Below are 24,570 nucleotides of genomic sequence, written 5' to 3'. Positions count from 1 at the left end.
TAAGGACATCACACACATCCATGCCTCAGGCATGCGACCGTAGCAGCACTAACCGTAGCAGCACTAACCGCAGCAACACTAACCCTACACCTTATCTTAGAAGATAGATTAAGGAAAGGCAAACCTACGTTTCTAGCATTTGCAGACTTAGAGAAAGGTTTTGACAATGCTGACTGTAATACTCTCTTTCAAATTCTGAAAGTGGCAGGGCTCAAATAGAGGGAGCGAATGGCTATTTACAAATTGTACAGAAACAAGATGGCAGTTACAAGACTTGAGGGGTACAAAAGGGAAGCAGTGGTTGAGGAGGGAGTGAGACAGGGTTGTAGCCTATCCCCGATGTTATTCAACCTGTATTTTGAGCAACCAGTAAAGGAAACAAAAGAACATTTTGGTATAGGAATTAAAATCCATGGAGAAGAAATCAATTTAGAGGTTTGCCGATGACACTGTAATTCTGTCACAGACAGCAAAGGACCTGGAAGAACAGCTGAACAGAATGGATAGGGTCTTGAAGGGAGGATATAATATTAACATCAACAAAAGCAAAATGAGGATAATGGAATGTAGTCGAATTAAATTAGATGATGCCAAGGGAATTAGGTTAGGAAATGAGACACTTAATGTAGTAGATGAGTTTTGCTATTTGAGGAGCAAAATAACTGATGATGGTCACAGTAGAGAGGATATAAAATGAAGACTGGCAAATGGCAAGGAAAGCATTTTTGAAAAAGAGAAATTTTTGAAGATCAAGTATAGATTTAAGTGTCAGGAAGTCATTTCTGAAAATATTTGTATGGAGTGTAGCCAGGCATGGGAGTGAAACATGGATGATAAACAGTTTAGACAAGAAGAGAATAGAGGATTTAGAAATGTGGTGCAACAAAAGAATACTGAAGTATATAAGGGTAGATCACTTAACTAATGAGGAAGTACTCAACAAATTGAGGAGGAGTAGAATTTGTGGCACATGTTGACTAGAAGAAGGGATCGGTTGGTAGGATACGTTCTGAGGCACCAATCAACTATAGTAACTTTCCACACATGATACAAAGAACACACTGACCATATAGCAGAGTTGATGAGACACAGATATGCACAACAAAAAGATTGTCACAAACAAAGCTTTTGGCCAGTAAGGTCTTTGTCACCTACCCATCCCTACCTCAGCCTCCTCCTTACCTCCACCCAGTCACCGCTCCCATCATGCACTGGTGCTGCTGCTTGCAGTGTGGCTTCAGTCGCCTAAGACTGCAGTCATGTGTGTGAGAGTTGTGTTTGTGCATGCATATGTGTGTGTGTGTGTGTGTGTGTGTGTGTGTGTGTGTGTGTGTGTGTGTGTGTGTCGGGGGGTCTATTTTTGATGAAGGCCTTACTGGCCAAAAGCTTTATTTATGACAGTCTTTTTGTAGTGTCTATCTGTGACTCAGCATATCTGCTACACGGTGAGTGGCAACTTTTTTTTATTACAATACTGTTATATTCCATCCTGGATTTTCCATTGTTTGAAAGAACACACTGACGCTTTTAGACTTGATCACTTTGACAAATTCACAATATCCAACCACATGTACCATAACAAACACGGACTAAGTGATCCACAACAGCCTAACTGCACTCCACAAACTATGGTAAAAATCCTTGATCTACTAGAACAATTAGAAATAATGTTACCCAGAGTAAAATCTTATAAAAAACATGTTGAATGAACAAACAAAAATTTGCTGCCAGTTTTTTCAATAAATTTAAAAGTTTATTTTCTTCCAGAACAAACAAATTTCAATAGTGCAAAAACCTTTTGATAACATAATCCTCATTTGACTTATTCACAAATATTTGTTTTATAACTGATATCCTGTATAACTAACAATAGCTTTGTTGTTGTTGTTGTTGTTCTTGTGGTCTTCAGTCCTGAGACTGGTTTGATGCAGCCCTCCATGCTACTCTATCCTGTGCAAGCTTCTTCATCTCCCAGTACCTACTGCAGCTTACATCCTTCTGAATCTGCAAAGTGTATTCATCTCTTGGTTTCCTTCTACTATTTTTACCTTCCACGCTGCCCTCCAGTACTAAATTGGTGAACCCTTGCCTCAGAACATGTCCTACCAACTGATCCCTTCTTCTAGTCAAGTTGCGCTACAACCTTCTCTCCAATCCTATTCAATAGTTATGTGGTCTACCCATCTAATCTTCAGCATTCTTCTGTAGCACCACATTTCGAAAGCTTCTATTCTCTTCTTGTCTAAACTATTTATCGTCTATGTTACACTTCCATACGTGGCTACACTCCAAACAAATACTTTCAGAAACGACTTCCTGACACTTAAATCAATACTCGATGTTAACAAATTTCTCTTCTTCAGAAACACTTTCCTTGCCATTGCCAGTCTACATTTTATAATCTCTCTACTTCAACCATCATCAGTTATTTTGCTCCCCAAATAGCATAACTCCTTTACTACTTTAATGTCTCATTTCCTAATACAATTCCCTCAGCATCACTCGACTTAATTAAACTACATTCCATTATCCTCGTTTTGCTTTTGTTGATGTTCATCTTATACCCTCCTTTCAAGACACTGTTCATTCTGCTCAACTGCTCTTCGAAGTCCTTTGCTGTCTCTGACAGAATTACAATGTCATGGGTGAACCTCAAAGTTTTTATTTCTTCTCTGTGGATTTTAATACCTACTCTGAACTTTTCCTTTGTTTCCTTTACTGCTTGCTCAATATACAGATTGTATAATATCGGGGATAGGCTACAACCCTGTCTCACTCCCTTCCCAACCGCTGCTTCCCTTTGGTGCCCCTCGACTCTTATAACTACCATCTGGTTTCTGTACAAACTGAAAATAGCCTTCGCTCCCTGTATTTTACCCGTGCCACCTTCAGAACTTGAAAGAGAGTATTCCGGTCAACATTGTCATAAGCTTTCTCAAAGTCTACAAATGCTAGAAATGTAGACTTTCCTTTCTTTAATATTTCTTCTAAGTTCACTCGTAGGGTCAGTATTGCCTCACATGTTCCAACATTTCAACGGAATCCAAACTGATCTTCCCCGAGGTCGGCTTCTACCAGTTTTTCCAGTCGTCTGTAAAGAATTCACGTTAGGGAATTTCGGCTGCCTCATACATCTTGCTCACCAGATGGTAGAGTTTTTTCAGGACTGGCTGTCCCAAGGCTGTCAGTAGTTCTAATGTAATGTTGTCTACACCCGGGGCCTTGTTTCGACTTAGGCCTTTCACAGGGTGTATACGTGGACGACAAAAAAAAATTCCTGGATTTACCAGTTAAAAATACACTTTCTCCCAGATGGGAATACGTTTTTTTCCGCGTTAAGTAACAGTATACATTTCCTTGAAACTGTAAAACTTATCAATCCTATAAATGATTGTGATTTTATACACCAGCTTAGAATTTCCCGGCGCTTTGGAAAATGAAACTCAGAGGAAAAAACATGTTTTAGAGAAAGATGTCTGATGTACAGCAACATGTACCCTGCATATTTTTGTATTACTAAAAGTATAAATTCGAATTCCACCAAACACCGCATGTTACTTTCCGAAGGATTGAAATTGAGTTTGCGATGCGCTTTTGTAAGCCAGTTGTAGCTCATGTCAAGTGATCTCACCAGCCGATGACGAGGGATATTCAGATCATAGGACACATGATGTAGTCACCCAATAGCAACATCACTGTAAAGTAGCGCGAACAAAAAATGGTTCAAATGGCTCTGAGCACTATGGGACTTAACATCTGTGGTCATCAGTCCTCTAGAACTTAGAACTACTTAAACCTAACTAACCAAAGAACATCACACGCATCCATGCCCGAGGCAGGATTCGAACCTGCGACCACAGCGATCATGCGGTTCCAGACTGAAGCACCTAGAACCGCACGGCCACACCGGCCGGCTAGCGCGAACACACAAATAGGAAAAGGTAACGGTTTAAATTAATATACATATATACATAGCATAGCAACAAGAAAAGAAAAGCTTTTATGTTTAATATTGGTCACTAAGATTAATATTCTGCAAGAGAAGCTAAGCTTTAAAACATAATGATCATTTTTGCGCATGTTACACTTTAAAGATACATCACAAAAATGTGCCAGTAAATTTTTTAACAATGACACAAACGTCTGATCTTCTGGGCTCGAAAATATTCTTAATGATTGACCTCAAAGATTTGATTTTTGAATGAGAATCAAATGCTCTGTGATTTTTAATTCATCGGACATTCGCGCGCACAGAGTTCATCTTGCGTAAAAAGAAATTTACTTTGAAAGTAACGCTTTCCAAACAACCATTTGCATTATTTTCCCGCGACCTGTTAGAAATAGAACCGTTTCAGCAGTTGCCAGAGCGCACCAAATAAAGGTGACGCAGCACTTGCGCAGCTATGATGACGCAGGAAGCCCGTACGTTCGTTTGTACGTGTAAAACATTAAAAGATCTTACATTATGTCATAAAAGAAACAAGACATTAGAGGACACTCCAAGAGCATGAGAATTTTGTGAACTATACAAAAATGCATTGTTCTGCTTAAAGTGCACATTCGTATGTCCAGATTCAGAAGTAAATTTTCTTGGAGTACCTGTACTGTATTATCTCATGTTTGGTTATTTATTTAGGCACAATGCCCTACGTGCTAGAAGATGAAAACGTGAACTTGAAATGTAGCGAACATTTGAATCTAGCCAATAGTGTGGAATTAAACACTTAGTTTCATATAAATTGACTGCCTCAGCAGAAAAGATTAGTAAAAGTCAAATTTCTTTAACAAACCAACAAAAATAACTTCATTGTGCTGCAAGGCGATTAATGCTTGACTGTCAGAAAGGTGGAAACAAAATAAAATCTGAAACTAATGATGTATTTTAACCTTCTGTAATTATGTGAATGTATTTTAATTCACTTGATAGCTCCCGGCCACAGAAATCCGCTTTGTTTTCATTTGAAGTGAGAGCAATAAACGAAGAGGGAACAGCAAAATCACTTAACGTTAACGTAAACACGGGTCACGTGGAGACAACCACCTCCCACTACAACTCAGAGTGCTCTGTAAATCAGATCCGGATCTAGGATATTTCCGAACCCGGGCGATATTAGATAGTGGCGCTACCCCCTCCATTGAGCATTTGAGGTAGGACGCCAAAAATTTAAAAATCGTCTTTTGACAAATATCTCCATTTTGTAGCACACATCTTTCTGAAGAGTCTGATAAATAAAACATATATTCGAGGGAATGTAAGGCATGTTATTTGGTCTTAAGTGTGGCAAGGCGCAGTGCCACGCCTCTCCACACAGCATTCTTCATTGGCACGTCTCTGGTATTTCACTCTGTGGAATTCGAACATGTAATATTTTGTCATGGAATGGGTGCCATCAAACTGTATTCATGCTAGTGGAAATTAAAATGTCCTGTGGTGCCTGTCTTGCTCCAAGTCGGCCGGTTTAACATCCTGCTCCTCTTTATTGACATCCTGCTCCTCTTTAAAAAAATCTCGGAATTAATACTGGTTGGGATTATTTGTAACCGGCAGAACAAGAACTCTTTAGAAGATTTGCAGTCTTTACTGCCTATTAGCTAATAACTTGGGGATTTGTGTGACATAAAATTAAATAAAGGATACACAAAATGAGTAAAGACAAGAGACAAGCAAAACAGTACACGTTTCTTCAATCGTTAAGTCCTAGCTTCTTTTCTCTCTAATCTTGCCACAGCTTTACATGGCATACTTTCCTTTCTGGGAAAGAATCTACTGCCTCATCAAAGTTCGTTCACGTTTTGCTACATGAAAAAACAAAATGACGTTGTCTAATACTAGAAAAGCTGTTAATACAAATTGTACCCAAGACTGGTGTGGTTTCGTGATCTGATTACGTGTATTTTGTTACTGCTATATAAAACGAAATAGGCCTGCCCAATATTGCAGCAGTTGTGACAACACCAAATAAACGATACTGTTTTGGCACAAATGGTCATTTTTATAACACAACGGAATATAATTCAGGAAGTACCAATATCAAATGCCTATTAGGCCTACTACATGCAAAAACTTTTGTGTTAGGAAATAGTTTCACGTTTCATTCATACACTCTAGCTTCTAAAGCATAGGATCGAAAAGTAGTAGTACTAAATTTTTAAATAAATTTCTAATCATCATAGTCTCCCTAATTTGTGAGTGTCCCCGTTTCTTCTCCTTCTTCGTTCTAACAAACAATCTTATCACTAATTCTGTAACGATACCTGCCAGTGTCAAAACTTATTCTCTGGCTAATTTCGTCACCAGTTTAGTTATCCGGTTGGGCGTTATTAAGTGTTCGTACAGCGCGTTTTCCACGCTACTCCCATAATAGAACTTTAGCGGCTGCTAGTCGGGGACTGTATAACTGGCCCTTAGCAGTGTAGCGGTCTGGCCAAAAATTTTCTGTCAAAATTTCATTTTCTTGGACACACGGAAGAGACAATATGTAATCTTTGTTGCCTGTTATTCCTGTTAGTCGTTTTTTTCCACTCTTGTAGTCTAAATCTATGGATTTCGTTAATAGTTATAACAACGCTGATTATTTGCAAACCCCGTCAACCACATAAACAGCGAATGGCATTCATCCGTTCCGCTTTATTCAGCTCAGCTCGTATAGACCCGTCCCCATTTGTCAGCAGGAATGTTTATTTCTAGGTGCGACAGGGACTGCTCTGGCAGAGACACCACATACACTATGCACGCATTCAAAAATCAACTTACAATTCTTTCAGAAATCGACTTAGAATTTGTTCAAAAATGTTCAAAAACCAACAAGGATGCGTTCAAAATCATATGAGAAATCGATAGACCAATGTGCACTGGGTGCTGGGGCTTTGTGAAACAAGGTCTTTTTCCTCAATAACATGAATTTGCCCCCCCCCCCCCCCCCCCCATGCAGATAACCCGGTTTGCCCCCGCCCCTAGTTCCAGGCCTTTTGCGCATACGTGAATCTGGCAGCTCAAGCGCACCAATAAAATTTTTCCGGATAGCATCTGGCTGCTTGCCGCTATTGCTTATACAGCTAACTGCCACACTTCTGTAGGCAGAAGCAGGAGAAGGTACTACTCATACGAGACTCAACTGCACATTCAAATAAGCTCGCCCACAACCACTCAAAGGAATCTAATGTAAAGTTGTGGAGTCACACCCATCGGAGGCAATTTGTTGTTATGAAACATTGCAAAGTCTTCCTAAAGGCTTTGACACATTTTGCTGTTGGCAGAGCACTGTGTTTTTGTGTTGTATATGGTGAATTTCCTTTGCAACTTAATTTTATTTTCGTTTCTTTTTCTCTCGTTCGTATCTTATTGCTGCAGTATTATTCTGCAGTAGCGAGATACAGTAATACTCTTTGTTAGAGTATTGGTTCTTACCAGTCAAAGTTACAAAAATTTAATTGAAAACTGAAACAATCAAAAATTCCCGGAATTCTAAAAAATTCCCGGGTTTTTCCCGGGTCTCACGGTTGTCCCGGGTCGTATACACACTGTTTCAGTGCTCTGTCAAACTCTTCATGCAGTATCATATCTCCCATTTCATCTTCATCTACCTCCTCTTTCATTTCCATAATATTGTCCTCAAGAACATCGCCCCTGTATAGAAGCTCTATATACTCCTTCCACCTTTCTGCTTTCCTTCTTTACTTATAACTGGGTTTCCATCTGAGCTCTTAATATTCATGCAAGTGGTTCTCTTTTCTCCAAAGGTCTCTTTAATTTTTCTATAGGCAATATCTATCTTACCCCTAATGAGATAAGCCTCTACATCCTTACATTTGTCCTCTAACCATCCCTGCTTAGCCATTTTGCACTTCCTGTCGATCTCATTTTTGAGACGTTTGCATTCCTTTTTGCCTGCTTCACTTACTGTATTTTCTCCTTTCATCAATTAAATTCAGTATTTCTTCTGTTACCCAAGGATTTCTACTAGCCCTCATCTTTTTACCTACTTGATCCTCTGCTGCCTTCACTATTTCTTTCCTCAAAGCTACCCATTCTTCTTCTACTGTATTTCTTTTCCCAATTCCTGTCAATTGTTCTCTTATGCTCTCCCTGAAACTCTGTACAACATCTGGTTCTTTAAGTTTATCCAGGTCCCATCTCCTTAAATTCCCACCTTTTTGCAGTTTCTTCAGTTTTAATCTACAGTTAATAACCAATAGTTTGTGGTCAGAGTCCACATCGGCTCCTGGAAAAGTCTTACAATTTAAAATCTGGTTCCTAAATCTCTGTCTTACCATTATATAATCTATCTGAAACCTAGTATCTCCAGGGTTCTTCCATGTATACAACCTTCTTAGGTTTGTATCTCCTTTAAAATAATAAAACTTGTGTATTTATAGAAATGCAGAGTCTTTACACTTGAAATTCTTTGACTTGTTTTGACTTGTGTTTACAAAATGTGGTGTAGAGCAAAAAGTATCTATATGCACATAAACATGTTTACTCAAACTGTATTCACCATTGGAAACCATATTTTTCTTTTATTTGAGTTAGTTTTGTAAACTTATATTCACAATGCATTTACTCTGTAGTGTACCATTGTAATCTTACCAGGACCAGAATTAACCCAAATCTGGAAAGATAATCGATGTAGACTGTCAACGCATTTGAAGATGTGCCTCCAGGGCTTGAAATGCATCGTGTATTGAAATAAAATCAGGTCTGAAACTGAAGGCATTTGTTATTTATTTTATCACATTTATATGTTTCTCATCTCTATGTTTTTTGCACTTATACATCGTATAGTGTGCACTTTTTCAATTTTGTGTGCAAAGTGATTCCACTTTCACATTTTTCCATTTATACACTTTCACATTTTTCCACTATTATTTTTGCTTCCTCACAACCATTTTTCTCCTACTTATATAGTATAAGTATTAAGAAATCTTCATCAAATGATTCATATATGGTGTGGCCATTGATTGTTGGTTTTTTGCATGTATGCGAACTCAAAATCATTATTGCGGGTCATAGCTATCGTACACATGGTAACACTATTGTTCATGCCTTCATGGCAGTCAGTTTCAGAGACAAGGAGGGGGATAGGAGCAGTTATTCTGGGGTAGTAGGTGAAATGCCACTTCCCCAATATTTTTATCTGGCCTCACTTTGAAAAGGTTTATTTATCTTACCACATATGCTGGTTTTCACTCAAAACAAATTTCCCTGTTTTGTACAGCACAGAACTTTCTTGTAGCAGCAAGCAAGTGATTCTGACAAGGTGAAGGAAGTAGGATCCACTTCTTCTCTCTCTCTCACTGGCGGAGCCAAAGGCCAAGCATAGCTGTATGGTTGTTATAGCAGCCCATGACATCACCTGCTTGAATTTGTCTGTGAAGGGGTCATCACATGTTGAGATAGATTGAAATTTTATTCCTGGTTACTTCCAGTTCCAGATGACAGATTGTAAAGCAGTGGTTGCTGTGTGCATGGAACATACTTTCATCTGTAGTGTGTTTAGTGTCGTATGTCTTAAAATGTTAGTCCCGCTTATGATATAGTGAGTATTTTATTAGAAACACCCTTTTCACATTGTATCACGCCACATATTACAAAATTGTGGATCATGTTTCAATGGAAACGGAGAAGAGATATTGCAATTGTGAAAAAATAAGTTCGTTGCTCTGCCTATACCACAAAATTTGACAAATACCACATGTTTTCCTTCTAGTGGACTCGAAAAACTTGTAAAACTTCTTTTGACCTGTATTTCATAAGATGCAATGCTTCACAAACAAACTCTCTATTATGTACACCAATGAGAATAACAGAAGGATTTCCACCAAAAAGATGTTAGAAATGCTTAATGAGGATAAGAATCTTTTTATGGGAATTTACACACTGTTCTACCTTATTCTGCTCTTTTAATACAGCATCTCCGGAACGAAGCCAAGCATAGCTAGGCAATGCAGTACATAAGAACTGCTTGGGATCTATGGAAGATTTTGAAGTACCAAAGAAGACAATGACTGGGGTCATATTTCAAATAGAGCTGATTTTGATGGTTGTGATGCTTATGCCGCAATATGATGTATTCAAAATTTTTAAAAAAGTTGTACCACTATCATATCAAAAAAACAGTTCTGAGGAATCTGTAGAAGCAGATGGTGAATCTGCTGTAGCTCCCAGTCTATCAGAAGTACTTACTGGATTGGAAGTGAGGTGTGCACAGTAACTGCATGTGAGGACTTGATCTATGAGTGCAGTGTTGCTTCAAAAAAAAAAAAAGCCTAAGTAGCTAAAATTGTCCATAATTCAGGCTTAAGCCTATTTGGACTGCTGTTCAGTATATTATCTTTCATTTCCATGAATATCAAGTTGATACAAATATGTTTAGAAGTTTCATTTTAATGTGAATCTCACTTGCACATTTATTTCACTATCTGCCCTCAAAAACATATAAACAAGGTTTTACTGCATTACCTTGAAATCTTTCTTTTCTTTGGTATAAAATTTGGCAAATATTCAGCAACAAAAAACTGTAACACTAAGCTGGTGGTAAAGTCATATGTGCTGAAATGTTTATGAGCCATTAAACTTCTGAATAAATCAATACTCTTTGTGTACTAAATGACAGGACTACTAGTTGCCCTCCAACATGGTCATATAGAAAGCACTGAATGATATATTTTATGTCTTTCCACTTAGCCATCAGGACTCTCTTTACAACTTAATCAAATGTCTTTTCAGTTTCTTTGGAGGTACATTTTAATCTGTCAGTTACAGAAACTAGTAAATATACAGGTGTTTCAGAAGTGATGGTCAATAATACACACATGGAAAGTACAGGACAAAAGTGGCTACAAAGCCCCAGCCATTGTTGAGATACAACCCATTTTCTGTTGCAGTTCATTAGTGTCTAGACATGGCATCTCTAAACGTTAAAGTAGATACTCAAAATGTTGTCCATGTGTCTGAATGTAACATTGAACTCATCTCTGAAATGGGTTGTGAATCCTCTCAGGCAGTCCTGGGGAATTCTGTAAATGTTGGAATACTGCTTCAACCCACAAGCATAATTCCTCGAGAGAGTTGAGCACAGTAGCATAGACTATGTTTTTGAAATGCCTCCACACAGAAATCCATGGGATTTAAATCCTGAGACCTTGGAGGCCATGGCACAGGCCCTCCTCTACCCACCCAATGTTGACCATATGTCTGAGTTAGAAGCCGGCGCACTCGTAAATGAAAATGGACTGGAGCACCATCATGCATAAACCAAATGTTCAGGTGCTGGTTCAGTGGGACATTGTCACGTACATCTGGAAGTACAGTCCACAGAAACCGCATGTACTGCTGTCTGGTAAGTCTCTGAAGAAGGAAGTGTGGTCCAATTATGGATTCTCCGAGCAGTCCTGCCCAGACATTCAACAAATAAAGTTGCTTATGTCATGATACGAGTGTTGCATTAGGATTGACATCAACGCAAATGTGACAGTTATAGTATTTAAAAATACCGCCATGAGTAAATTAAGCCTCATCCGTGAACTAAATACTGTTTACAAACAGGGGATTCAGAGTACATTGTTGTTGCACCCATTGGCAGAAATTCTCTCTAGGAGAGAAGTCCGCAGTGTTGAGGGTTTGCACTCACTGGAGATGATATGGATCACATACTTGCTGATGTAAAATCTGTCACACATCTATGACTCAGGACACCTCTTGGGCACCAATCCTCCTTGTTCAAGTACTTGGTCATTCATGAACAATGAGTTATACACTTTCCTCAAAATCGGTTGTTATGGATCTAGGTCGATCTTCTAATACACTGTGTGTGAAACTCTTGGTTTCTCTACGGCGCTGACATAACTGGATACATGTAAGACTGTCAGGCTGCCTATGGAGAGGAAAAGCTTCTTCACATAATCGTGCAGCCTCAAGGGCATTGCCATTCACTTTGCTGTACTTTAAGTGCATGTCAGCGTACTTTCACTGGTGTAATGGCAATGGCTGATTTGCGGACCCATGTTTTTTGGAGCTTTTTAGCTACTTTTGGCCTGTACTTTCCACGAGTGAATTATCTGTACATACGAAAATTTTCATCTTTAACAACCAATTAATAAATTTTTATTTGCTGCATTTAACTATCTATCCTTTACGTCCAGGTTTCCAATACATCAAATAAGAAATAACTGTAAATGAGCATACAGAAAAGCAACATACTTTACAGGTAAAAAATTGCACAGCAGCAGAACTATACAGATAAAGCAACTTACTCTATATTTTTCTTCCTGAGTGCTTGAAAGGACTCCTGGATCACCTCTCCAAGCTCGCAGAAAATTATACCATAGAAAGAGAGAGGAACCAACAAACAACACTGTTATCCAGACTTCCACAATAGGAGCAATCCAGACAAACCATGTGACATACATCCAAAACTGGAAAAATAGCACATAAGCAATAAAATTTTTGATTTATGTCATGAGAACAGAAACAGATCCCATCACTGCTTCACAAAATGCAATTAAGTTTTAAGCTAACTACTACTAAGCAGCTGTTATTGTCAAATAATCAATGAACCTTGAATTTTGGAGATAAAACCAATTTATATTCTAAGCAACAGGAAAGAAAAAAATACAACCCAAAAAGTACATAAACCATTGCTCTCTGCTTTTATTAATGTTTTGTGTTTGACATTATTAACAATCTCTGCTCTCTGCATCCACCAACTATTGTCTACAGGAGTTTTCTTGTTTGGTCTTCTATCTTTACCATCTCTTCTTTTCTTTACAGAAATAACTCCTCTAACAAATTGTAGGGGCATTTCAATTTAACACTGAATCCAAACTACCAAACAAGCTTGCACTTTTAACACAGAAAGCATTGCTAAAGTTATGTAAAAATTCTTTGTCAGCTCTTTACGCACATTTTTATTACAATATCAAAGTACACAGGTGGTCCACAGGAAATTTTCAATTGACCATCTATAACAGAACAATGTTACTTCACATTTCTTTTAGTATGTTATAAAAATATGATTCAATTGATTTATGAATATTTAATGATGGTCATATAGAGAGAAGTGAAGTGTAATCAATGCCTTGTGGAAATACATGATGATTTGATACTCATTATCTACTGTTATAGTCTTAAATATATAAATGAAAATGAAATTTAAATGGCCTAAATTTATCCTATGTATAGTATCACACAGCACATTGCATTCTGTAAAAATTTGTGGCAACCATTAGGCATGATGATGTTCAAGCCTTTCCCCTGGTTGAGGCATGAACAATATGCAAAAGTATCTTAGCACCAAGTCCTCACCTGCACTGCATCTGAGACGGCTAGCCACAGACATTTTATTCTTTAGTGTGGTGTAGGATAGCTAGATCACGTAAATTCAAACTTGGTGAAAAGTGGTTTTGAGTTAATACACTGGCAATGAATCTAAAAAATCTAATCTTTAATGAGTGTTACAATTTCATTTCAAGAACATATTTAACTTTGCATAAATTACGTCTTTGAATTAGTAATTTCTGGTAAGTAAGTTGTACCATGAAACGCAATGGTATTGTTGTGTATTCACGTAAGAACGAGATTCTCAAAACTATGATGAGTCATATTTTTTCAGTCTTTGCTTGGCTTTCACTGGCTTAGGTTCCTTCAATTAAAGTAACCATTTCCTAAAGACCAGTGCTTCTTAAAATAACACCTGAATGTGAAGCAATTTAAAGTGTGTTGGTTTCATTCTGCTATAATGAACATTAATCACATTCATGAAACATTATATTTAGCAACTTTCCTAAGTTGAAAGAACAAGCTGCTTTTTTTTCAAAATGTGTCCTCACAAGATGTGGAGATCATTAATGGCACATAGTAAATTCTTTTTCGGGAGAATTGTCCACAAGTTGAATCAGTATTGATCATTGCCTACTGTTGTATGTTTTCACTGTGTTTTAATGAAAAACATCATCTGTCAGAAAGATAAGAAGTGAGGTGCATAACTGCTTCAAAATGAGCCCTAATTTCTCCAGTAAACACTCCGGACAAAGTAAGATTGTCCAGTTAATTTTCAAAAGGTATTAATGCAGTCAACTATTGTAAGACTGTCCAGATAAAAAAAAGAAGAGTTCGAAGTGTTGTTGGTTTAGTTGCGAATAGACCATTATAAGTTACAAAAGACTGTCAAGGTAATAACAAGACCACGCTACTCTGTAACATGCTCACACCACTTAATCATAAGCACATAGTGTGCAGTTCAGTTGAGTATGGAACTTGGCAAGTTCTGATGCATACTGTCATCTGCAGAGCATTGCACCTGTGTAACGCATAAAGCACCTTTTAAGGGGCTGCCATTACCATGTTTCTGACAGAATGACGATATCCAGGTAGATAAAACAATGACATGTTATGAGTTCAGTAACCAACATGAACCATAAGGGACCTGAATGACTGTTTGAATGCTGGAAAATATCCAATTAGTTCATGCAGCTCTGCAACAAAGCCTACGGCAGTCTGTCAACTACCAAACATTAAAAATGCCTTTAGGTCCTTGCAGGGGATTGTGAAACAGGATTTAAACATAAGCTGCAGGCAGCTCAACATTTATGACTGGGAGATAAAGTTAGTACGCGCAATTTTTGTGCAACATGCCTTGAATTAACCAGGATGATGACTTTCAGGCAAAACTCGTGATGTCTAAAGTGGCAAACATACTTCTGAATGGGCTTGTTGGTAAACAAAGTATCCAATATTTTTCAGACATAAAGCATGGTCAGAGAGGCCACCCTATCTTTCAGCCCCTGATTTTTCTGCGTGGTCATCTCAAGAACAAAATTTGTTTATGGCTACCCCACAATACTGATGAACTGAAAACCACAATCCAGGAAGAGAGAGATTTCTCTAGAAATAATTCTGAATGTAAGGGCGAGATTATGCAAACATCTTTCAGCAATGCAATACCAATGATGAAAGTCAATTTCAGGATGTGCTTTCTAAGGAATAAACTTATCTTTGGCTTTTCAATAGTGGCAATGTTTGCAGAATGGTTATCTATATGTTATATTGATGTAAATATAAGCTAAACCTCGACCCCAGAAAATGAAAATGCACTATTTCCTGTGGGCTTCCCTGTAGTTTTTTAATTCACATTTCCCTCTCTATCATTCTTTAAAAGCATCACTAAATGATACTACTCTTTCATAAAAACTTCTAATAGCTTTTAAATAATTCTCTGTTTCTGAACCATACTTCTTGAGTTTGGCAGTACTGGTCATAAACAAATAAAATTTTCTCTCAATGTGATTAACAGCCAAAGTTGAAAGTCAATATCTGTTGTAGACAAGTCAGTAGACAGAAATAAATATAAGAAGCAGGAAGCATATTTAACTCAATGTTTTTCTGTTTCTTAGGATAATATAGGTCAGAAAAATGAAACTACATTTAAGGTCTTATTAACTTATTAATTTATGCAGGAAAAAACTGTAGCAAAGAAAGATAGTTACAATAATGACAACAATAGTGCCAAGAAATTTTGAAGAAACATCAGAGTAACATAAAAGGAAACAGGATGAGTAGATGCAGCTAAAAATTGTTGTGAGAAATCTGCTCAGAACAGAAGTATGAAGAAAAATAGTTTTGTTACCAAAAGAAACACACTTGAGACACTGGAGAAAAATCTGCCATGCCTTCAGTGATCTAGCACGCGTGCGTGCGCACGCGGGTGTGTTTGTGACTAGTTGAAGACTACAATTTACATTATCCAAATAAATTATGTACACTCTTTGACACAAAATCTGGCTAGTGACCAGCCACCACAGAATCTAAGTCTGTACAAATCGTGGCACGAGACCATTAATGTGGCCATGCTGATAATACTCAATTCCAGCTACCTGCACAAACTGGTAACACTGTAGTCTGTGGCAGTTCCTTGAGGAAGTCGTGTCTTCTGTTCAATCTACTATTCTATGTCTATGTACATGGTCTACTGGTAAATCACACAGTTCTGGATGCAACGTCTTGTGAGCAAAACGGCTCCAAGAGTGGTGTGGAACAACCAAGTTAACGAGACACTGCTGAGAGTAAGTTCCTCTCATCGCAACATTGGTCACTAAATCTCATAATGCAACATTCAAGATAAGAACAGTTGTTACTTATGTGAAGTACAGCATTCTTGGAGTCCAAAAATAAGTTTTTTGTCTCAGTGTCTCATGATGCGTAAGGTTTATGTAGCATAAGTTGTTGAAGTGGAAAGGGAAAGCCACGCGAATTTAGTGGAACAATTCAGGACCAGATGAGGAAATAAATGCACTACTACAGGGTCATCAAACATTTGCAATGATGTTGCCAATTCTTAGCTGTGCTAGGGGCTCTCAAAAGGAGGGTAGGGCAGGGGAGGGTAGCATGTAGCATGTTTCATTTTTCTTCTTTAAGTCTGAAGCTATTGTGCCATTCTCTTATGTCTTGCACACTTAGTGCAATAGTTTTGTCATGGTTAGCTCTTCCAAAGATATCATTAGTTCTGACAGAATGTCATATACTCCAGGGGCCTTGTTTCGACTTAGGTCTTTCAATGCTTTGTCAAGTAGTTCTCATGACTCACAGTATCATATCTCCCACATCATCTTCATCCATGTCCTCTTCCCTTTCTGTCCTGAAGTTCATTTGCCTCATATGGCCCCTTTGCATATTCCTTCCGCCTTTCAGTTTCCCCTTCTTTGCTTAGTACTGATTTTCCATCCCTGCTCCTGAAATTCACATAGTTGCTTTGCTTTTCTCCATACGCACCCTAATTTACTACATGCAATATATATCTTTCTGCTAATTATGTATGATTCTATGTCCATAAAATTGTTTCCTAGCAATTTCTGCTTAGCTGTTTCACACTTCCCGTCAATCTCACTTTTTAAAACATTTGTATTTCCTTTTGCCTGCTTCATATGCTGCAATTTTATATTTACCCCTTTCATCAATAATTCAATATCTCCTGTGATATTTTCCTCAAGGCCTTGCCTTTTTTACTTATTTGATCATCTGTTGCCTACACTATTTCATCTCTCAAAGCTACCCATTCATCTTCTACTGTATTCACTTCCCCTGATGTAGTCAATCATTACCTAATGCTCCCTCTGAAACTATCAACAATCTCTGGTTCCTTCAACTTATACAGGTCTCACCTCCTTAATTTCCAGCCTTTTTGCAACTTCTTCAGTTTTAATCTACATTTTATAACCAATAAATTGTGCACAGAGTTCACATCTGCCCCTGGAAATGTCTTACAGTTTAAAACCTGGTTCCCAAATCTCTGTCTTACTATTATATAATCAATAAGAAACCATCTGGTGTCTCCAGGTCTCTTTTACATAAAAAGTCTTCTTTTATGATTCTTAAACCAAGTGTTATTGATGAATAAATTATGCTTTTTGCAAAATTCTACCAGGCTACTTCCTCTTTCACTCCTTCTTCTCACCCCCCTCACAAGTCCATACTTACTATTTTCCTTTTCTTGCTATCAAATTCCAGTCCACCATGACTTTTTGTCTCCCTTAATTACATGAATGATTTCTTTTCTCTCTTTCTAATCAGGATCAAATTATTTAGTCTCACCTGAGTGCTTTCGTAGTTTAGTTTTTGAATCTGTGCATGTTAACCTAATTTATTAAATACAGTTCTTGCACTTTCGTCAGCATTTGCACTAGAGCTCCGTAGCATGTGTCGATAGCCATTTGCTCACTTGTTTTGAAAGCTAGTGACCATTTGTTCATATCAGTCAGCCAGTCAGGCAGCGGCAGCCAGCCGAGACACAAGCACCAACTGATTTTGTGACATTTTGTGTGTTCCTAACCAGGATCAAATTATGTAGTTTTATCTGTGTGCTTTGGTAGTATAGTTTCTTGAATTTCTACATGTTAATTCAATATTTAACAGACACAGTTCTCGTGTTTACGTTTGTGTCAGAAAGTAAATCGATTTGGGGACATATTACAAGTTCCTAATCAGGAGCAAATTATTTAGTCTCACCTGACTACTTTGTTAGTTTAGTTTTTGAATGCCTGCATGTTAATCATATTTATTAGACACAGTCCTCACTTTTTTATCAGTGTCTACAGTACAGTTTTGTAGTGTATGTCGATAGTCCTTTATTTGTCCGTGCAGTGTAGTTTTCCACAGTCTTTAGTGTGCATAGAGACTGTGACTACTGTATGCGGATGCGAGCCGAGCTGGTGACACTTCGCTCTCAGTCCTAAGCAGTGACAGCTTTGGCTAAAAAGCTTGAGGCTGCAGTGGATGGGCATCACTGTTGTGGGCGGGTCGTGGGGATCCAACGAACGTCAGCATGGCCCATGAGTTTGCTGGATGGTCTGCACCAGTGGCCAGCCCAGTTACTGCTTGCACTGAAGCAGCTACACGGGTATCAGTGGTTTTGGGGCATGGGCTGGGCAGTTTTCTAGGTTAGAGGCTCTCAAAGTCAAACCAAAAGGGCTTCAGTTTCAAACAGTGCAGGTCAAACACAGAAAGAACGTATATCTAGGAACCATTGGTATAACAGTTATAAATTGTCATAGCTGTGTTGGGAAAGTACCAGAGCTCCAAGTGAAAATATAAAGCACTGATGCTCAAATCATTATAGGCACTGAAAGCTGTTTCAAATAGGAGATAAGTTCAGCTGAAGTTTTTGTGAAGGACTGGGCAGTGTTCAGAAAGGACAGCCTAAACATAGTTGCTGTTAGAAGTAGTTTATCTTGAAGCGAAACTGAAGTAGATGTTTCCTGTGAGTTAGTATGGGTAGAGGTCATTCTTGGAAACCAGAATAAAATAAGAATTGGATCCTTTTACTGACCTCTCAACTTAGATGATACAACTGCTGAAATGTTCAAAGAAAACTTGAGTCTAATTTCAAACATGTACCCGCTTCATACAATTATAGTTGTGGTGACCTCAATTTACCCTCGACATATTGGCAAAAATACATGTTTAAATGCAGAGGAACACATCAAACATCATCCAAAATTTTGCTAAACACATTATTTTGTGCAGTTAGTTCATCAGCCCACTCAAATAGTTAATGGTTGTGGAAACACACTTGGCCTCTTAGCAACAAATAATTCTGACTAATAACGAGCATCAAAACGGATACAGGGATAAGTAAACACAGTGTTGTTTAGTGAGACAACAAACATAGGGTTGTTTAGTGAGGCTGAATATCTGAACTCCCAAACCTCAAAAAAAAAAAATATATTATTCAAAAAAAGAAGATAAAAATTCATGTGACACCTCCATGAGACACAATCTCCATTCAGTCAAAATTAATAATGTAGGTGTAGATCAGATGTGGCTTGAATTCAAAGAAATAGTATTGACAGCAATTGAGAGATTTAAACAAAATAAATTAACAAACAATGGAGCTGATCTTCCTTGGTACACAAAACGAGTCAGAACACTGTTGCAGAAACAACAAAAAAAAAGCATACCAAGTTTAAAAGAATGCAAAATCCCCAAGACTGGCAATATTTTACAGAAGCTCAAAATTTAACATGGACTTCAATGCGAGATGCTGTAATGGTTTCCACAACAAGGCTTTGTATTGAAACCTGGTAGAAAACCAAAGTGATTCTGGTTGTGTGTAAATTACGCTAGTGGCTCGATGCAATCAATGCCTTCTCTTTGTGATAGCAATTGAAATACTACCAATGCCAGTGCTGCTAAAGCAGAATTACTAAACACAGCTGCAAAAATTCTTTCACCAAAGAGGACGAAATAAATATTCGATAATTCAAGTCGAGAACAGCTGCCAACATGAGTAACTTAGAAGTAACTATCCTTGGAATGGGGGGAGGGGGAGGGGAACTTTTTTCACATTTTTATCTCATTATCAAATTGGCAACAAAAACACACAAGCGCACGCGCGCGTGTACACACACACACACACACACACACACACACACACACACACACACAGGCGCACGCACGGAGGGTGAATAGAAATTCAGAGGCATCGCAGCGCGACTCCTGACATGCCAGCAACAAAAAATATGTCTCTCACAAAATTTCGTCTGGGGAGTACATCTGGCAGAAAATGGACGAAGAGTGGCAATCTGGCAACACTGTAACCACATGTGTGATAACTACCTCTACAGTGTAACCACATGTATGGTAGCTACCTCTGTCAGCACATGTAATTTGTGCTCTGCGTTGGTGCTGTGGATAGATTTTTGGGTTAGTATATAGGAGGTCAAGGGTTCGATCCTGGGTTCAGGTGCATTTTTTTTTATTAGCTAATTTCTTTCTGACATTTCATACTGTAATATGCACAGTTTGTTAGGTCACATGTATCCTAAATTTACAACATTTTGTAATGCTGACCATAAAAAATAAGAAATAGACAGTTGAAACAAATGAGCTGTCATAGGACAGAGTAACTACAAAAACAATATCAATTTTGAGATGCTAAAGATGATACCACAGTACAATAACACAAAATCTACTTGTCATTTATATTACATGTAATATGAGCACTCAGATGTCGCACATTAGCAACCAGTGACAATAATAATGTCCACATTAATGAACGCATGACCTTCATAACAGAATACATTGTCCTCAGAACAACAGATGCTCAAAGCGACCTCCTTGCAAGTCCAAACATTGCGCAACCCGCCTGATCATACAGCTCTGGACTCTTTGCAGCAAAGCTGCATCCACAGTAACGAGAGCAGCATGAACATGCGCTATCAATTCTTTCACATTCGTTTGTGGAGTAGAGTGCATGTGCTCCTTCACATGTCTCCACAGGAAGAAATCCAATGGATTTAGATCAGGTGAATGCAGTGGCCATACAACTGGACCTCCACGTCCGAGCCATTTCCCCCAAAATATTCTGTCCAAATACTGTCACACATTAATTCCAGAGTGTGGAGATGCAGCATCACATCGGAACCGTATCCTCTGCTGAACATGTAGTGGAATATCTTCCACGCATTAGGCAGACAGTTTGAGAGGAATGCATGATACCTTCGTGCAGTCAATTGGTCAGGCAACATATAGGGGCCCAAACACCTGTCACCCAATATTCCAGCCCATATGTTGGTACCAAAGCGAACCGATATCCACAGTTGTGGATGAAATGTGGTTAACCTCATACCAATGGTGAGCATCGTGCATATTGAAGACACCCTCACGAGTAAACACTGCTTCATCCAACCATTTTACAATGTTCACAAAGTCATTGTTGGCTTGCTGTTGTTGTCAGAACCATTCACAGAATTGCACCCACTGTTGGTGATCTGCAGGATGCAGGTATGGCATGAAAGCATAATGATAGGGGTGCAGCCTATGCTCATGCAGCACGTTAACGACCAGCATGCATCGTGTGACACACATCTGCCTTGCTACACTTTGTGTACTTCAGTGACGTTCTTTGTGTATGACATCCAGAATAGCTTCATCAGTAGCTGGAGTATGTCAAGTCTGTGGATGACCTCTGTCACACAAAGGTGGAAGGAGAGAAGCCAATTCCCAACGGCACAGCGTCAGATGACAAAACACATTTTTGTCTGGATGGCATCGACGAGGATACTTAGCAGCATATTCACAAGTGGCAACACCAGCCCAGTTATCAGATGCATCAAGGACCAGAAGCATATCCACATAGTCATTATTTGTGTATGCCATATGTCTGACACACTGGTTTAGAGGTTTACAATGAGAAAATTCGATATGAGTACGCATGTACAGTGGAGTCTGTTACGGGCGTGTTGCTCAGCTAGCAACTAGTCCCTGTCTGGTGGACAGCACAAACAGTATAAACACGCTGTCTGTCCTGCGTGCTGTTCCACCTAACATGCATAACCCCTCTGACAGATATTGTTCTGCACGATTCATCCTGACACCGCTCATTGTGAAATGTTCAGTTGTCAATTACATTGTTTCCCTAATAGGAAAAGGTGTGATGTTTCCACAATCCCATTGATAGAATAATAATAATAATAATAATAATAATAATAATAATAATAATTCATTGAGATATGAACTCAACAGCATGTGGTTACCAGACTCATTGTTGAAAGGCATCATCAGTTGGATGATGGTGATAACACATACAATTAGTAACCGAGTTTGGACATTATTCCCAGAGCATGTTGCTAGTCCTACTGGTAATGTAAGGCCCTAACAAAATGTAATGGACCCGAATGAGGTGAGAACAATAATTGGTACTAATCTATGGGACCACTGGAAGTGGGTACAAAGAAAACAGGTTTCACATCTAGTAGGTGAAGTGGGGTGAATAAATTCACACCCACGATGTGGAAAGGGCTTCTTTCAAGGCTGATGAATCTTCCATTTCTACTATTGTAGTATGTAAGTGCAAATGTTTTCTAGAGGACCCGCTGCAATTGCTGTTGATGATTAAAATGCAAGATACTGTACCATCTGGACTACATTTACCAAGTAAAAAACATATGCCTCCACTCCGGATCAAACCATCGACCTCCTGCATGCTAACCCAAAACTCTATCCACTGCACCATGTAGTTACAGTGTTGCCAGATTGCCACTCTTTAACGCCCTTTTTCTGCTGGATGTACTCACTCCATGAAGTTTTGTGACAGACATTTTTTTATCGCTGGCCTGTGAGGAGCCGTGCTGCGAAGCCCGAGCACCCGGATTTCACTTCACCCTGTGTGTTTCTATCATTTCATAGTATAAACACGCATTGTATGTCGAAGTGCTAACGTTTCTCTCAGGAAAAGTGACAAATAGATTGGTAAAGCTCTCAAAAAGTAAAGTATGATGTCAAAACGAAACGTTTTTAAGAAACATGGGTTTCATGGTACTATATTTTTGAATAAAGGGACACATTGTGTTCAACATGTGGTGTGTGAAGTTACAGACAATGAAATACAGGCAAACTCATCAGTATCTAGAGAAACACCCGTTAGTGCTTCGAAGATTAAAATATAATGTTGTGATGCACAGTTTCCTCAAAATGAAAGTGCTGTAAATGGTAGATTAGGTTATATTCTGATAGATTTACACATCTGAACAAGGGTGTTAAGTGAATGTGTGTGTTGTAAAATATGTGGAGGGCCAGTTAGTTTACATGAAGACAGTGAGGTATCAATGGACTAGCCAGGAATCTTATCGTTAATTGTGCCAGTTGTAAATATACTCATTCATTTTGGAATTCTGATAAGTGTAAAGATAACTATTTTAAAATAAATGTTAGGTGGTTTTATGGATTGAGACTATTGGCAAAGGACGCACTGCAGGAGAAACAATGTGTGCTGTGATGAATATGCCACGCCCACCTTGTAAAATCGACAAGTATGCAGGATTTATTGGAGCTGTTGTGGAATCTGTTGCATGTGAGTCAATGAAGGGTGCTGCAAACAAAGTTGTTGAAATAAATGATGGTATGACTGATATAACAAAAGCTTTTGATGGCACTTAGCAGAAGCGTGGATACAGTTCTAAGAATTCTGTTGCTATGATAACCAGTGTGGGTACTGGAAAGGTAATAGATTTCCATATTTTAACCAAACATTTTTATAAGTGTAAATTAGGGAACGAAGAAGGCATATATGTGACAGAAATTATGAAGGAACAATTGGTGATATGGAGGCCACTGTATCCACTGAAATTTTTAGTCGATCTGTGAACAAAAGGGGAGTATGTTACACTAAGTTCTTAGGTGACGGAGACTCAAAAGCATATATCAGTCTAGTAGCCACACAGCCTTATGGTGAGAAGATTATAACAAAACTGGAATGTGTTGGTCATATTCAGAAGAGTCTGGGCTCCAGGTTGCGGAAGTTGAAACAAAGTTTGAGAGACAAGAACTTTCTGATGGTAAAACCATAAGAGGCACGCTAACAGACAAAATGATTGATGAACTACTGCAGTATTATGAATGACCATTAGAAGCAATACTGAGGATTTGTTGCAAATGAAGTAGGCAGTGTGGGCTACCTTCTTCCGCAGACTGTCAACTGACGAAAAACCCTGGACCTGATTCATGGTGCAATTACCACAATGCCCAACACTCAAACAGTTCATACAGCCATAAACATTCCATCCCAGCAGCAGTCATGGATGGCTTAAAACCTATTTACAGAGACCTGGCAAATCCTGAGTTACTGAAGAAGTGTCTACATGGTCAGACTCAAAATATCAAAGAGTAGTTCAATAATCTTATATGGAATCGCTTACCAAAAAATGTTTTTGTTGGAATGACGACACTAAAGTGGCACATCAGTGATGCTGTTATTGCTTTTAATGATGGCAGCATTGGTAGGCTGAAAGTGCTACAGCATATGGGAATTAGTCCTGGAGCAAACTGCATCACAGAACTTAAACGGATGGAAAAGGTTCGCACTGATATAGCAGAGTATGCAGCACTGTTGGACACTGAGGAGTCCAGAAAGAAGACAAAACTTGGAAAAAGATCAAGAGTGTGATGCACAGTATGATGCAGGGTGCTTCTGAGTGACTAAAAATAAAAAAAAAAACTAAGCATATATTAAGAGAGTTACAGTCTTTTGAAACTTTTGAATCCCATTCCTGTAAATTTAAATTTTATGTTGCATTTTTCCC

General features: G+C 38.5%; 1 protein-coding gene across 1 annotated transcript in view; it reads right to left on the bottom strand.

The window, feature by feature from the left end:
* LOC126356191 (palmitoyltransferase Hip14) overlaps positions 1 to 24,570 on the bottom strand; it is a 129,978-nt gene that overhangs the window by 72,434 nt on the left and 32,974 nt on the right. Inside the window, exon 8 of the mRNA XM_050006973.1 lies at positions 12,253 to 12,414. Within this exon, the coding sequence (XP_049862930.1) occupies positions 12,253 to 12,414 (162 nt within the window). The remainder of the gene's footprint in view (positions 1 to 12,252; positions 12,415 to 24,570) is intronic.

The sequence above is a fragment of the Schistocerca gregaria genome, chromosome 3 (assembly GCF_023897955.1).
Source record: "Schistocerca gregaria isolate iqSchGreg1 chromosome 3, iqSchGreg1.2, whole genome shotgun sequence".
NCBI lineage: Eukaryota > Metazoa > Arthropoda > Insecta > Orthoptera > Acrididae > Schistocerca > Schistocerca gregaria.
Note: the sequence above shows the minus strand (reverse complement) of the source record. Positions and strands in the feature narration are given on the sequence as shown.